The sequence below is a fragment of the Condylura cristata genome, unplaced genomic scaffold (assembly GCF_000260355.1).
Source record: "Condylura cristata isolate star-nosed mole 26May11 unplaced genomic scaffold, ConCri1.0 scaffold00021, whole genome shotgun sequence".
Classification (NCBI taxonomy): Eukaryota; Metazoa; Chordata; class Mammalia; order Eulipotyphla; family Talpidae; genus Condylura; species Condylura cristata.
Window position 1 is genome coordinate 17,647,677 of NW_004567122.1, and position 13,832 is coordinate 17,661,508.

A 13,832-nucleotide genomic window follows, 5' to 3' on the forward strand; every position below is an offset into this window, starting at 1 on the left:
CTATGAGTGAAACCATCCGGTATTTTTCTATTTTTCTTTTTCTTTTTGGCTTATTTCACTAAGCATGCTCCCTTCTAGCTCCATCCATCTTGCTGCATCAGGCATGAGTTTATCTTTTTATAGATTATATATACATCTATACACACATGCACCGCATCTTCTTGACCCAGTCATCTATTTTTGGGCAGTTGGGTTGATTTCACATCTTCCCTACTATAAATAGAGAAGCAATAAACATAGGGGTGCAGGTGGCCTTTTGAATTACTGTTTTTGTGTCCTTTGGGTAGATACCTCGGAGTCAAATTGCTGGATCATAGGGAAGCTCCATTTTTAGCAGTTTGAGGACTGTCCACACAGCTTTACATAGTGGTTGTACCAGTTTGCGTTCCCACCAACAGTAAAGGAGAGCTTTTTTTTTCTCTACACCCTTGCCAACATTTATTGTTGCTCACTGGTGTGAGGTCGAATCTCATTGTGGTTTTGATTTGCATTTCCCCTACTAGAAGTGATGCTGAATATTTTTCATATGCCTGTTGGCCATTTGTGTTTCCTCGTTAGAAAAGTGTTTTATAACTCTTCTAACCATTTTTTGACTGGGTTGTTTACTTTGTTTCTGTTGAGTTTCCTAACTTTTTGTATATCTTTGTGATCAGTCCATTATCATTTGTGTTATGTGCAAAAATTTTCTCCTAGTCACTGGAGTGTTTTATATAGTGTCTTTTTTGCTATATAGAAGCTCTTCAGTTTGATATAGTCCCAGCTGTTTATCCTTTCCTTCATTATCCTTGTTTTGGGGTGATTTTTGGGGGGGGGTGTATTTTTATTTGTTTGGTTGTTTGTTTTAAAGATTGATTGATTTATGCATACAGAACTGGTGTACAAGTCAGAGTTGCAGGGGCAGTGAGAGGCTTCACCAGAGACAGAGCAGGGAGCAGAACAGGCAGATCAACGAAGTACACTGTTGAGGGGAGCAGCAGAGGTCTGCCGCGCCATGTGGGTCACCTCCAGGGCAGGGATGGAACTCATGCGGAAGTGGCTTTAGCTTCTTAGTGCTGTGCTTTAACCTGCTGCACCACCCGGGAGGGCCAGGAGTGATGATGTATTTTTTTTTTTTTTAAGATATTTATTTATTTATTCATATAGAACTGGGATACAGGCCAGAGATGCGGAGGGTGAGAGGATTCACCAGAGACAGAGTGGGGAGCAGAACAGACAGATCGACGAAGTACACTGCTGAGGGGCAGCGGGCGGGTCAGGAGAGGTCTGCCTCGCCATGTAGACTCCTCCGGGGCAGGCGGGGATCGAACTCATGAGGAAGCGGCTTTAGATTCACAGTGCAGTGCTTTAACCCGCTGCGCCACCAGGGAGGGCCCTGATGATGTATTTTTAAAGATGTTACTGAACTGTATTTCATATAGTGTTTCACCAATATTTTCTTCTATAAGTTTTGTGCTTTCAGGTCTTATGTTTAGTACCTTGTCATTTTCTTAATGGTGGTTGTAAATATTTATGTAGTGTTATTTATCTACTTTTTATGATTTCTACTTTTTTGTATACTAAGAAATCTTTATCTTGGGATATTTTATGTTTTCTACTTTATACTAATTAAAGTTTCTAGCATTAATTTTTTGGTATGCTATGAGATAGAGTTTGAGATTTTTTTTATTATATTTTACTCTCTCCCATTGAATTACTTTGTATCTTCCTAAAGTCAGTTCTAGGTTATATTTGCAATAGTTTATTCTTATGCCATGGGTAGTTTTCATATCAAACTTAATTTTCTGCTTACAGATTTTATTTTTTAACATCTCACTCTAAAGGGGGAGTAGGAAAGACTATGAACCAGCTAACAGTTATTCATCATCACTGTTCAAAGCTGTCTTATAAAACAATTACAGATTTGTACAGAATATTAGAAGTCTTCTAATCCAACCTTTAACTCCAGATCTTAAGCTTCTCTTACCATTCTTTCCAAAGTTAAATGCTGTTGTGTTCTGCTTCTCACTTAGAATTAAATGGCACTTAACATCTCTTCAAATATCCTCCCTGATGTAGGCTTGTGTTTTGTTCTTTTCATTTGTCTTAAACACTTGAAAAATGTACATTTTCCTTTCTTTAAGAAAAGCAAGTTTCAAACAACCAAAACTATAAAGCACAAATTGTATTCAGGTAATATTTAAGTAATAAACTTTCCTCATCTAAAATATGATTGGGTAGAAATACATCTTTCAGGATTGTGTCTTTCATTAAAACCAGGCGTACCTGTATTTATATGATCATGACTATTTTATAACAATTAACAAAGCTTCACCACCATTTTATTATGAGAAATGAAGTTACTACTTCCTTATGACCTAGTGTTCTGTTTTTAAACAATGGTAAGCATAACAACTTCCTATTTGTAGATGTGGCAGAGGGGGTCATCTGTGTGTATCTTTTTTAGGAAAATATCCAGAGCTTTCAGGGAAAATCTCAAGACCCTGGGAAATGATATTTAACTATTGAAATAGTCTCTTTGCACTCATCTCTTGGGGAGAACACAAAAATTATTCCTTTGGCAAGTATTTCAGAGAACAAAGAGCATCAGCTCCTACATTTTCTTATTTATAAAAGCCCTGCTTCTCTTTTGATAGAGAACTTGGGAGTAGGATGATATTAACAGAGAGAAAGTTTGTTTGCCAGATTTCATGGGTTCCTATTAAAATTTAAAGAAAAAGAGTAACCTAAATTAATGTGAGTTTGAATGGTGAAGAATTAAGCCGTGTGATGAGTTTTAAGATAACTGTTAACATGGAGTATTTAGTATTTTCATTTTAGAGCATTTGGCTTTGTGTATCAGGAAGAGATAAGAAAAGAAGAGCACAGAGAAAATGGGGCCTTTAATGATGATTGTAATTGGTGTATGTATAATTTTGTAATGTCTTTCTTCCCAGCTTTGCCTAGACCTTGGTGAACTCTTTTCGAAGCCTCTTTGTTTCCTTGCTCTTTGTTTCTCTCTCTCTCAGGAAAAAAGATGTTTCTAATATAAACAGTGTGTACAGTAGTATAAAATCACATTGTATAATTTAGCATCTTTATTCATTGGCATGCATTTATTGACCTTACAGCCTGGTACTTTCTGTTCAAAAATCAGATGTATTAAGTCACTTTGTTATTCCCGTTTACATTTCACAGTTCAAGTTGAAATCTTAAAATTGTATGTGACAGATGTGAATTTCCTTGTTCTACTTTATTGGAAAATTTCTTTTACATCGTCTTATTGAGTTATTTTTAATTATGTTTGTTCAAGTATCTTTAATTTTTAAGGCCTTCTTGTCAACTCTTTTGAGTCTCGTTTTGTACTCTGCCTTTAAAACACCTCTTATAACTTATTGAAGTCTTTTTTTTTTATTGAAGTCTTTTGAAATTAATTAAATACTATAGTTCTCTTTGGCAAATGCTCTGGAAATAAAGTTATTTTTATTTTAAAGTAATAGACTGTTCCTGAGTACTGAGACAAGGAGTTAAAGAGTACATTGCCAGTTGCCTTCAAAAACGTGTGTTCCAAAAGAATTTTGGATATTTTAAACCTTCATAGTAAGTTATCTGAATGGGAGAAAAAAGAATCACAGAGATATGGTATTATAAAAGTGCCTGCCTTCTTTTTTCTTTTCAGTGTTATCATACTGTGATGTGATTTATACAGTTTCAAGGGTAGTTGGCCATAATCTCAAAGTGGGCTCTTTAAGCTGCCCAAACAGCTTTTAAATAGTTTAAAAACATGTATTTACGTTTTAAATTATATTTTAAAGTTTAAAAATGTATTGCACAGTTCATTGCTTTCTGAAAGTACAGTGAACATAACCGATATTTTCTTGATGTGTCAGACCCTCAAAGTTAGTTGGAAAGTTTTAAACTATTTATCTGAGTAAATGTAGAGATAATGCTGTTTTAGTACCAGTGTATTTTGTAAAACATATGTTATTTTTTGGAGCAGTTTTAACTTCACAGGAAAAGTAGAAATAAGATAGAAATTTCCTATACACCCCTCACATGCTTAGTCTCTCCCACCAGTATCCCTTACCGGGGGAGTACATTTGTCATAACTGGTGAATCTACAGTGATGCATGATTATCATCTAGGTAGTGCCATGTGTTCTCACTTCTGGTGTCACACAGAATAGTTTGACTTAGTTAGGCATCCTCTGTGCATTACCTCCTCACCCCCATCTCCCTGAGGCCCTGGTGGCCATTCATCTCTTTATTCTCTCCATAGACAGCTTTGTCTGTCACAGCTGTTACATCATTGGAATCATATAGTATGTAGCTTTCTTTGATTGTCTTCTTTCACTAAGAAATATGCATTTGAGATTCCTTAATGTCTTCTCATGGCTTGGTAATTCATTATTTTCAGTGCCAGATACATTCTATTGTCAGAATATATCACATTCTATCCATTTACCTACTGAAGAACATTTGGTTGCCTCCAGGTTTTGATCACATGAAAAAGCTGATGTAAACATCTACTGTAGGGTTTTATGTGAACATAATTATTTAACGCCTTTATGTTAATAACAAGGAGCTTGATTGCTGGATCATATGTTGGGGGCATTCAGTTTTAAGTAACTACCCATTTGTCCTCCAAAGTGGCTCTACATTTTGCATCCCTAGCAATGGTGAGTGAGTGTTTTCATTGTTCCACATTCTCACCAGCTTCAGGGATTGTCACTGTTATGGTTTTGGCATTCTGAAAGACTATAGTTTTGTCTCTTCAACATGTATTTTTAAGATTTATTTTTTTATACATACAAGATCTGGGGTATAGGCCAGATGTGTGGGGGATGAGAAGATTCACCAGAGACTGTGTGGGGAACAAAACAGGTGTGCTGACTGAAATACACTGCAGCAGGCAGGTCAGAAGAGGTCTGCTGCACCTTGTGGGTCACCTCTGGGGTGGGGTTTGAATTCAGGCTGCAGTGGCTGTGGCCAGCTTCATACTTTAAACCCATGCATCACCAGGGAGGGCCCACTAATGTGTGTTTCCTGATGACCACCTGTGATCCACGTAAATTTTTAGGTAGTCTATAAGGCCTGTTGATTATTTTGTATGTAGATGTCTCTAGTTCTTCCTGTTTCACTTTTCTGAAAAAACTTATCTTGTTCTGTTGAATTACCTTTACTCCTTTGATGAAGATCTATTAATGATATTATAGTCTGTTGCTGAATTCTATTCTGTCTATTGATCTGTTGTCTCTTCTTTCGCTACCACCATGGTGCTTTGATTATTGTAGCTTATAGAAACTCTTGAAATAGTATATTTTTAATAGGTTTTTTTTTTGGTTTTTCAGTTAATTTTTGCTTTTTGTTACTATATATAGCACACTGCTATTGGTAGCATTTCACTACATTTTAGTCTGATAGTTAAACCTTACTGGAGTAATAGCTAAATTAGAACAAAATGTCAAGAGAACTTCTTTTAAAAAAATTATTTTCCATAGACAAACAAGAGTGTAGACCCAAGGTGTGTGGGGTGGGGATGAGAGGGGTTGAGAGGATCCACCAGAGACAGAGTCGGGAGCAGAACAGGCAAGACAGAAGAGGTCTGCTGTGCCATGTGGATCAGCTCCCTGTGTGGGATCGAGCTCTTTCTACAATGGCTCCAGGTAGCTTCATAGTGTAGCGCTTTGCCCTTGTGCCACCAGGGAGTCCTGACATTTCATAGCTAAGACTCCCATGATATAATAAAGTAAGATACTATAATGAATTTGTAAAAGGCATTACAGATATTTTTGCTGTTTATATTCCTACTTTCATTAAAGTTTTTAAAAAAGAACTTTAAGTCTATTTTAGGAGTTGTTTTTTTTTTTTTAAGATTTATTTATTTATGCATACAGAACTGAGCTGCAGGGACGGTGAAAGGATTCACCAGAGAATCCTCTGGTGTGAGTGAGGAGTGAGGAGCAGAACAGGTTGATTGATGAACTACACTGCTGAGGGGAGCAGTGGGCAGGTCAGGAGAGGTCTGCCACACTATGTGGGTCACCTCCCTGGCCAGGAATCAAACTCATGCTGAAATGACTTTAGTTTCTTAGTGCTGTGCTTTAACTGTTCCACCACGGAGGGTCTAAAAGCTTATTTTTAATAGGTGTACAAGAAAAAGGGAAAACATTTACTATTATATCTCATTTTGAGTACATGAAATGACCTCTCCAGCCCCCTAGCCTCACATCCCTGATAACTACAATTCCTATTCTAGTTTCGCCACTTATTGTTATTATATGTATTCAACTATTATATATTATTCTTATGTATTTTCAACTATTCATTTATATATGTAAAGAGTATATGTTGTGCATCTGCTTGGTGGCAGTACACTACATGAGATTCAGGGAACCAAAACAATTCGCCCTTTTGTGAATTGCTCTCTGCCAGGAGGGTAGGTGTTTGTTAAGTAATAGCTGAAATGGGTATAGTTAAACTCTAGCAGGTGTCACAGAAAACAGTTTTAGAAAGGCAAGAGATTACATAGTGAAAATTCAAACCACCTCTGAGTTTTTCTCTTTATTTGGGATTATGCTTTGAAAAGTTTGCTTTTTCAAAAGCATTTAGCACTCTTGAGATGTTACAATTATTTATTGAGATAAAATATCTTCTTAGTATTTTCCTCTTATTAGTTAGCTTTTTTTCTATTTAAAAACATGAAGAAATCTTAAGTTTTTAACTTCACTAACAAAAATTGAGAAACATTTCACTTAGCAACAATTATTTAAGTACCACCATTAGTCTTAGTCTGTCACTCATTCATGTGCTCTATAAAATTTTGTTACTAAAATAACAACTTGAAAGTGGCAAAATTTGTCCTAGTAGCATATTTTGGTGGTGAAGTTAATAATGTCGGGATGTGTTAAATACAAGTGTTTTAAAACATAGACTACACAAAGCACTGTTTAACAAGAAGTTGGGTGCTAGTTTTGTGCTCATATGTTTAGGATATACAGGGTTAAATAAAGTTAGGCTTTTAAGCTCTATATCTTTTATATGTTACATTCTAATTTTCTGAAAACAGATATAGAACGTAGTGACTGACTCTTGTTTCTCTTTTTTTAAAAGGAAGTCACTTAGACTGCCAGACTCTGTTATTTCCTTTTACTCTCCCAAAGGAAGAGCACCATCATCAGTGACTGTTTTCACCATGAAACCCTTACCACTCGCCTTATGTTTCTATATGTAATATAGATACCTAAAGAAGGGACTAAATCCCCAGTAGTATTTAAAAAGAACAGTGTGAGTGTGATATTTTAAAGATGCACGATAATATTAATGTCAAAATACTACGTTTAACTAGAGGTGATTTTGTCACTAACAGGTTGTGTCTGTGTTGAACCACCAAGCATTACTTCATGTATGATGAGTCAGTTCTCTTTTCTTACTAATATCTTTAACAGGAAGACAAAAGTGAACTTTATGTTTCTCTTATATTTCAGAACAAAGTAGAAGAGATGACTTAGAAGCTTTAGGTCACATGTTCATGTATTTTCTGAGAGGCAGTCTTCCTTGGCAAGGTTTAAAGGTAATAGTTTCTAGTTTTCTTTATTAAATTTTATAAACTTTAATCTCTTTTCCAAATATTTAGTCCCCAAATTACCTCCTCTCAAGATTATTTTCTTTCAATTTTAGGCTGATACATTAAAAGAGAGGTATCAGAAAATTGGAGATACAAAACGAGCCACACCAATAGAAGTGTTATGTGAAAATTTTCCAGGTAATGTATACTGCAACCTTGATACATGTACATAGATAATCAGAGTTTTTAATATTCATTGTTTCTTAAAAGTGCATTTTTTCATGTTTGTAAGTAATGATCTTTAAGATACTATTTAAAAGATGTACAGATTGTATAGTTGATGTACAGCTATCATAACAATTTCTGTATTATTCTGTAAGGTGATGTTACTAGACCAGAATTTCATATTTAGGAGTGTTGATCAATACCAGCTACAGTAGTATTATCTTACATGGTAGACTTTTGCTAAGTTAAAGTAGTTACTAAGAAATACTATCAAGTTTTTATGTACAGTGTTAATTAGATGACTCAAGTGTCAAACTTAAGGGAGATATATGATGCCAGATTTAGCATCATTTTCAGAGTATAGCAAAATCTTACTGACCTTACTACTTTGAAGCTAGTTTTATATTGAGAAAATTTATGAAAATAGTGTTGTCATTTAGAATTTTTGGCATCTGAAATTAAGCCAACAAAAATATACTTAGGATACTAAATCAAATAAAAAATAGAATGTGTTGCTGAATATTAAAATACGTGTTGTGATTTACATAACAACATTTGTTGTGATTTACATAACAACCTTAAGAGAAAAGAGAACCAAACTTGATTCTAGAAGACTGTACTTGTATCTCACTTGTTTGTTTTAGGGTTCTCTTGCACATTGTGGCCCTATAATAATAGCAGCAACATATGCATAGGAAAAGTCCCACGCTCACCTGTTTTGGAGGGGCTCTCATTCCCAGATCCCACAGGACTAACAATTAGATAGAATCTTTGACAGAATACTGCTTGCAATTTACTGCGTAGATACAGAGACTGAAACATACCAGTCTTTCTGAGGAAGAGGCCTGTTTGCATCTCCCAGAAGCTTTGGTCTAAAGGTCAGCCTTCTGGTTTGGGACATGTAGGAAGCCTGTGGAGGTTATCTCTGGGGGCAGAGGCTGATGAATTCAGTGTTTGCACTTTTCCTTTGCTTGCCAGCATCTTCCAGAAAAAGCTTAGAACACTGTCTGGTGCTACAGTTTTGGTTAATGTGAACCTCTGTATTGGCTGGCTCTGGTGGCCAGTGGGGTTTATGCCTATAGTCCCACAGTACTATAATAAAAGAGAACGTTCTCAAGTAGCTACCACCTTTAGGTCATAACTCCTGGCAGTAGACTCAGGAGTCAGTCTTCTGTGGAAGAGGCCTCTTAGCCTGTCTTCAGTATCTCAGCCTGTGGGAAATATATCTAAGTAAAAACTTACCTAAAGACTAACTAACTGTAAACCTTTCCAGTGACCTCTGGATGGTGTTGTCTTCTTGTTCTTCCTCTGCCTTTCAGAGCACCAGCATCTCCCAGTGGGAAGGGAGCTCTTCAGTGTGTCTGATGCCTCAGGTTTTCTAGCCGATGTTCTAGTTTTTGTGTCTGCCAGTCAGGGGGTGCTCCTTGATGGCCAGGCTCTTAAAGCCAGGAGGATTGGCTTTACGCATGTTATTAAGAATCCTGTAGATATTTCTGCAAGGAAAATTGGGGTGCCAAAGAAATTAACCACGTGATTTGTGAGAAGTAGAATAGTAGGAGAGTCCCCACATGAGGAAGGTACCAGTTTCACTGCTCACTGGGTGGTGGATGATCTTTTTCTTACTGGCTGTCATGAGTAATTTGGCTCAGAAAAGTAGCGAGGCTGCAACCTACCATCTTTTACTATGGTGCTTTTCTCTACCCTGATAGTGAAAAACTTTTTCTGATTGCTAAGCATTTTGCCAGTTGATTTTCTTAGACTTTCTGGAAAGCACGATCTTTTAAAAATGTATGTTTCTAATGCAGTTGGAAATTGTAGTGATTTTTATATTTTATTTTATATTAAATAATTGTTAATTGTAAATTAAGTGAAGAATTAAACTTTATTCCTGTGTTATATTTCACAGATCTGTTTCAGCTTTATTTTGCCAGGTGTGTTGGTTAGAATAATTGTCAGAGCAATGGTTGGCAAAGTGAATTATTTATCAGTCAGTCAGTGAGTCAGTGATTCTAAAGGAATTCTAACAAGGTAGTACAAACGTAGTCATGTTAATCAGTTCCCACCAGTATTTTGATTGATTTTTAAAATTTTTTATTAGTTTAAAATATTTTTTAAATGTATGGAACTTGCTTTCAATGATTCAATGATTATGGGCTATTGAACTGCTCATTCAACCTCTCATACTACGCAAGGTGTCTATTGGAATATGAAGATTTTTGGCTTCCTTATGAAATAAAAAAACTTTATTTATTATTTGTTAAATCAAACCTTTAATTTCTCTGTCCTTTTTTCTCTCTTCCCTTCTTTCTCCCTTTGTCATTAAATTAATAAAGTTTTAAAATTACAAAATTTTATTTTTGTTTGTTCTTAATACTGTGCTTTTTTGACATTTAAGTGATACTATTTTTGAATATATAGACAAATGGATTATTTTTATTTCTTTTCTAGAAGAAATGGCAACATACCTTCGTTATGTAAGAAGACTGGATTTTTTTGAAAAACCAGACTATGACTACCTAAGAAAGCTTTTCACTGATTTGTTTGATCGAAAAGGATATATGTTTGATTATGAATATGACTGGATTGGTAAACAGTTGGTGAGTACTCAGTGTTATATAATAAGAGGTTAATTATGGTACTTGTTTTTACAGTATAGATTCTTCAGTTGAAAATATTTGAAAACAAGACTTTCTTGAAGTATTTCTTTTATTCTATTTTATAAATATATCATGTTAGCAGAGCACTAAAATTGTTCTGTGAGTTGTATTTGAATTTTTCACTCCTGATTTACCTTTTAATATCAGATACACCTTTTGTATATTATTTTAGTGATTAAAATGAGCAGCTAGCTTGTTATTATAATTAGTTATAATTAGTGCAGCCATCTTTCAAAACATAAGTTTTAAATAGTCTTAATTATTTTAGTAGTTTTAGGTTATCTTTTGGAATTGGCATTTATTGCTCAGAGCATGTTTATTTAGCTTTTAAAACCACTGAAGTTATGACTTACAAAGCAGGTCTTGACTACAGTTGTGAGGTGGGTGCTCATTACTCATCATCTTTTTGAAATTTATGTCAACTTTGTTAGTGACAGACCTAAACAACAGAATAGATTTTCCTTTTTTTTTTTTTTCACTTAAAATGATAACGTGAAAGTTATGACAAGTAGGTCTTTTGTTACTACAAAAATAAATAGTTGATAAAGTCACAAATATTTTAAAAACATGGTTCTCTGCATTAAGTTTAGCCTTTAACAACAGTTTGAGCCTACTTTTCTTAAGATCTTACTTTACTTAACAGTTTTATTGCCTTGATTCTTGATTGAGCAGCTGTTCAATGATTTTCGATATGATTTCTAAACTATTATATATTAATGTTAATTGTTGTTTATTGTAGCCTACTCCGGTGGGTGCAGTTCAGCAAGATCCTGCTTTGTCATCAAACAGAGAAGCACATCAACACAGAGATAAAATGCAACAATCCAAAAACCAGGTTTGCTGCCCTTTAAGATATGAAATGTCTTAATTTGCTTCTCTGTTAACTTCTGACAGTTTATAAATATATTTGATGTTTTACCTTATACAGATGACACTTTTTGTGAGTGTGTACCTGAATATGTGTGAGTATTCACATACATGTGTACAAACATATTGAAGGATTGAAATACATATTTTTTCTTCAATAAATTAAGAAAAGATCAGATATTAAGGATTGAAAAAATATATTTGATTAGATAAACTATTTCCCTAATGTTCATTATCTGTTAGCTTACGATTATATTAAAAACATTTAATGAAAATTTCTAATTAATGATATAATCAGTATAAACTTTGAGCAGTATTTGAAATTGTCAGAATGGAAGTATTTGGGATAAGCTCATGATAGTTGATCTTTCTAACTATAGTCTAATTTAGTTCAATAAATTATTTACTGAATTTCTGTGAGTTGAAAGATACTCTTCTACACATTGCAGAAATGCAAAGGTAAGGAAAAATTTGTAAGAAATGTTTTTGTATCAAGTGACTAAAATACCCATTTAATCTCTGGAACCAGACATACATGGAAAAATCTCTTGAAGCACCTCTCTCATATATAAAGTAGAAAGAATGCATGCTAATGTAAGCATATAATGATATTTCTGTTAACTCACACCTCATGGCTAGTGTCACAATCGTCATGATTATTACAGTAAACTCACAAACACTACAAAGCAAAATAAGTTGCATCACTTGCAACAGAAATAGTAAAGTGGGATGGAGGATCTTTGACTATTTGGAGATTTGTGAAGACTATGTAGAAGATGGTTTTTGAGATATGCAGAAGAATAGGTGGAATTTTTATTTATTTTTTATTTTTTCAAGATTTATTTATACAGAACTGGGGTACAGGCCAGAGGTGCAGGTGAGAGGATTCACCAGATACAGAGTGGGGGGTGGAACAGGCAGATCAGCGAAGTACACTGCTGAGGGGAGCAGCGGGTGGGTCAGGAGAGGTCTGCCGTGCCATGTGGGTCAGCTCCAGGTCAGGGATTGAACTCGCACTGAAGCAGCTGCAGCCAGCTTGCTGTGCTGTGTCCTAACCCGTTGCATCACCAAGGATGGCCCAGGTGGAATATTTAAAGCCACCTGAAAGATTAAGGGCATTTTGAAGGAGAGTGAACAGTACAAAATATGGAATAAGTTTTAAAATGTAAGATTGGTTTGAGATATTGCAGTTCAGTTTGCTTAGAACAGACAGAAGGTGGAGGTGGGGCAGAGTAGGTTCAGGACAAGGCATAGACGTTGTGGTTCCCGTGTAAAGTTTTGGGAAGCTGTTGAAGTTTCTGAATAATGGGTTTGTTTTATTTTTCTGTCACTTTTTGTGAAAAGAAGCTTTATTAAGGCCATCTTTGACATAAAAATTTTCCTTTTACCCCAAGGTACACAGTGCCTTTAAATTTTTTACTAAATCCCTTTTTGGAGAATGATAGTGTGTTTGTTTGTTTTTTATTTTTGACAATTTTTATACTATCATTTCAAGTGAGGGATAAATCAGATGAAAATTAAAGAACACACTTAGAAAAATTATTATAGAACAATCCTACAATTTAGGAGATACTCAGCTACATCTCGCTTTAAATTATACCTAGTTTGAAAAGATTAGCTTCAGAATTTTACCTGGAAAAATTGGAACAATGTGAGTACCTCAAATGGAAATTATAACTGGTTGGCAGCTTTAGTATGCCAAAAAGGTGCTGTATATTGAAAAAGTTGGAGCCGAAGTCCAAACTTAGAGTTGAGTTACTTTCTCAAACACAGTTGGAAATAGGTTAGTAACTCATGTTCTGTGAAAATCTTCACTTGAGCTGTGAATGATCGTAGTAAGTGAAACTTCTTATGTTGTCAAATCAAATTATTCTTTAAATATATTTTTTAACTTCCTGCATGTGTCTGACCTGTCCTGCTAGCAACACTGTGATGTCAGTGAGTGTAGAAACCCTATTTTATTCAGTGATCCGGTTGCACTAAATGTAGGCAGTTAAAACACTCTTTAAAGGAAATCTTTTAGGATAATTTATATTTTGAATTTGAAACCTGGATATGCTTCTATCATAAAAGAAAAGTTGTTTATCTACAAAAAAAATTTCTTGAAGATCTATAAAAAATGAAGTTGTATAAGAGACTAATAGGTTGTAATCCCAAAAGATAATTCTTAAATCATTGAAACCTTTGTAATGTCCCCATATAAGCAATTTGTAACCTAAAGTTAATGGTTAGAGTTTAGTGGATCCTGAAGTTTTATAGGAAGTTTTAGGTACATGTGAATATTTATTTTGAGAAAGAGGACATGCAGCTTTTACTATGATCTTGAAGAGGTTAATGATCCCCAAATATTGCCTGTTGCCCTAGATGTGTGCCTTATTTTAGTATTACTATCATACCTTTACCCCTGTTCGGATTTGATTTCACCTATTTACTTCAATTCAAGCTACCAGTCTGCTGAATTCTGGTTCTAAATTTGGAGATTTTAATGAATAGATAAGAATTCAAAAAAATATTTTATTGACATCTTCATGCCCCAGTGTA

General features: G+C 34.8%; 1 protein-coding gene across 4 annotated transcripts in view; it reads left to right on the plus strand.

Annotated features, from left to right (window-relative positions):
- Nucleotides 1-13,832, plus strand: part of CSNK1G3 (casein kinase 1, gamma 3) — a 62,426-nt gene that overhangs the window by 27,472 nt on the left and 21,122 nt on the right. For 2 of the 4 annotated variants that reach the window (XM_004686667.2, XM_004686664.2), the window contains exons 6-9: nt 7,463-7,548; nt 7,656-7,740; nt 10,216-10,364; nt 11,164-11,259. In XM_004686667.2, coding sequence (XP_004686724.1) covers nt 7,463-7,548; nt 7,656-7,740; nt 10,216-10,364; nt 11,164-11,259 — 416 coding nt within the window. The remainder of the gene's footprint in view (nt 1-7,462; nt 7,549-7,655; nt 7,741-10,215; nt 10,365-11,163; nt 11,260-13,832) is intronic. The other 2 variants (XM_004686665.2, XM_004686668.2) reach the window with 1 other exon arrangement.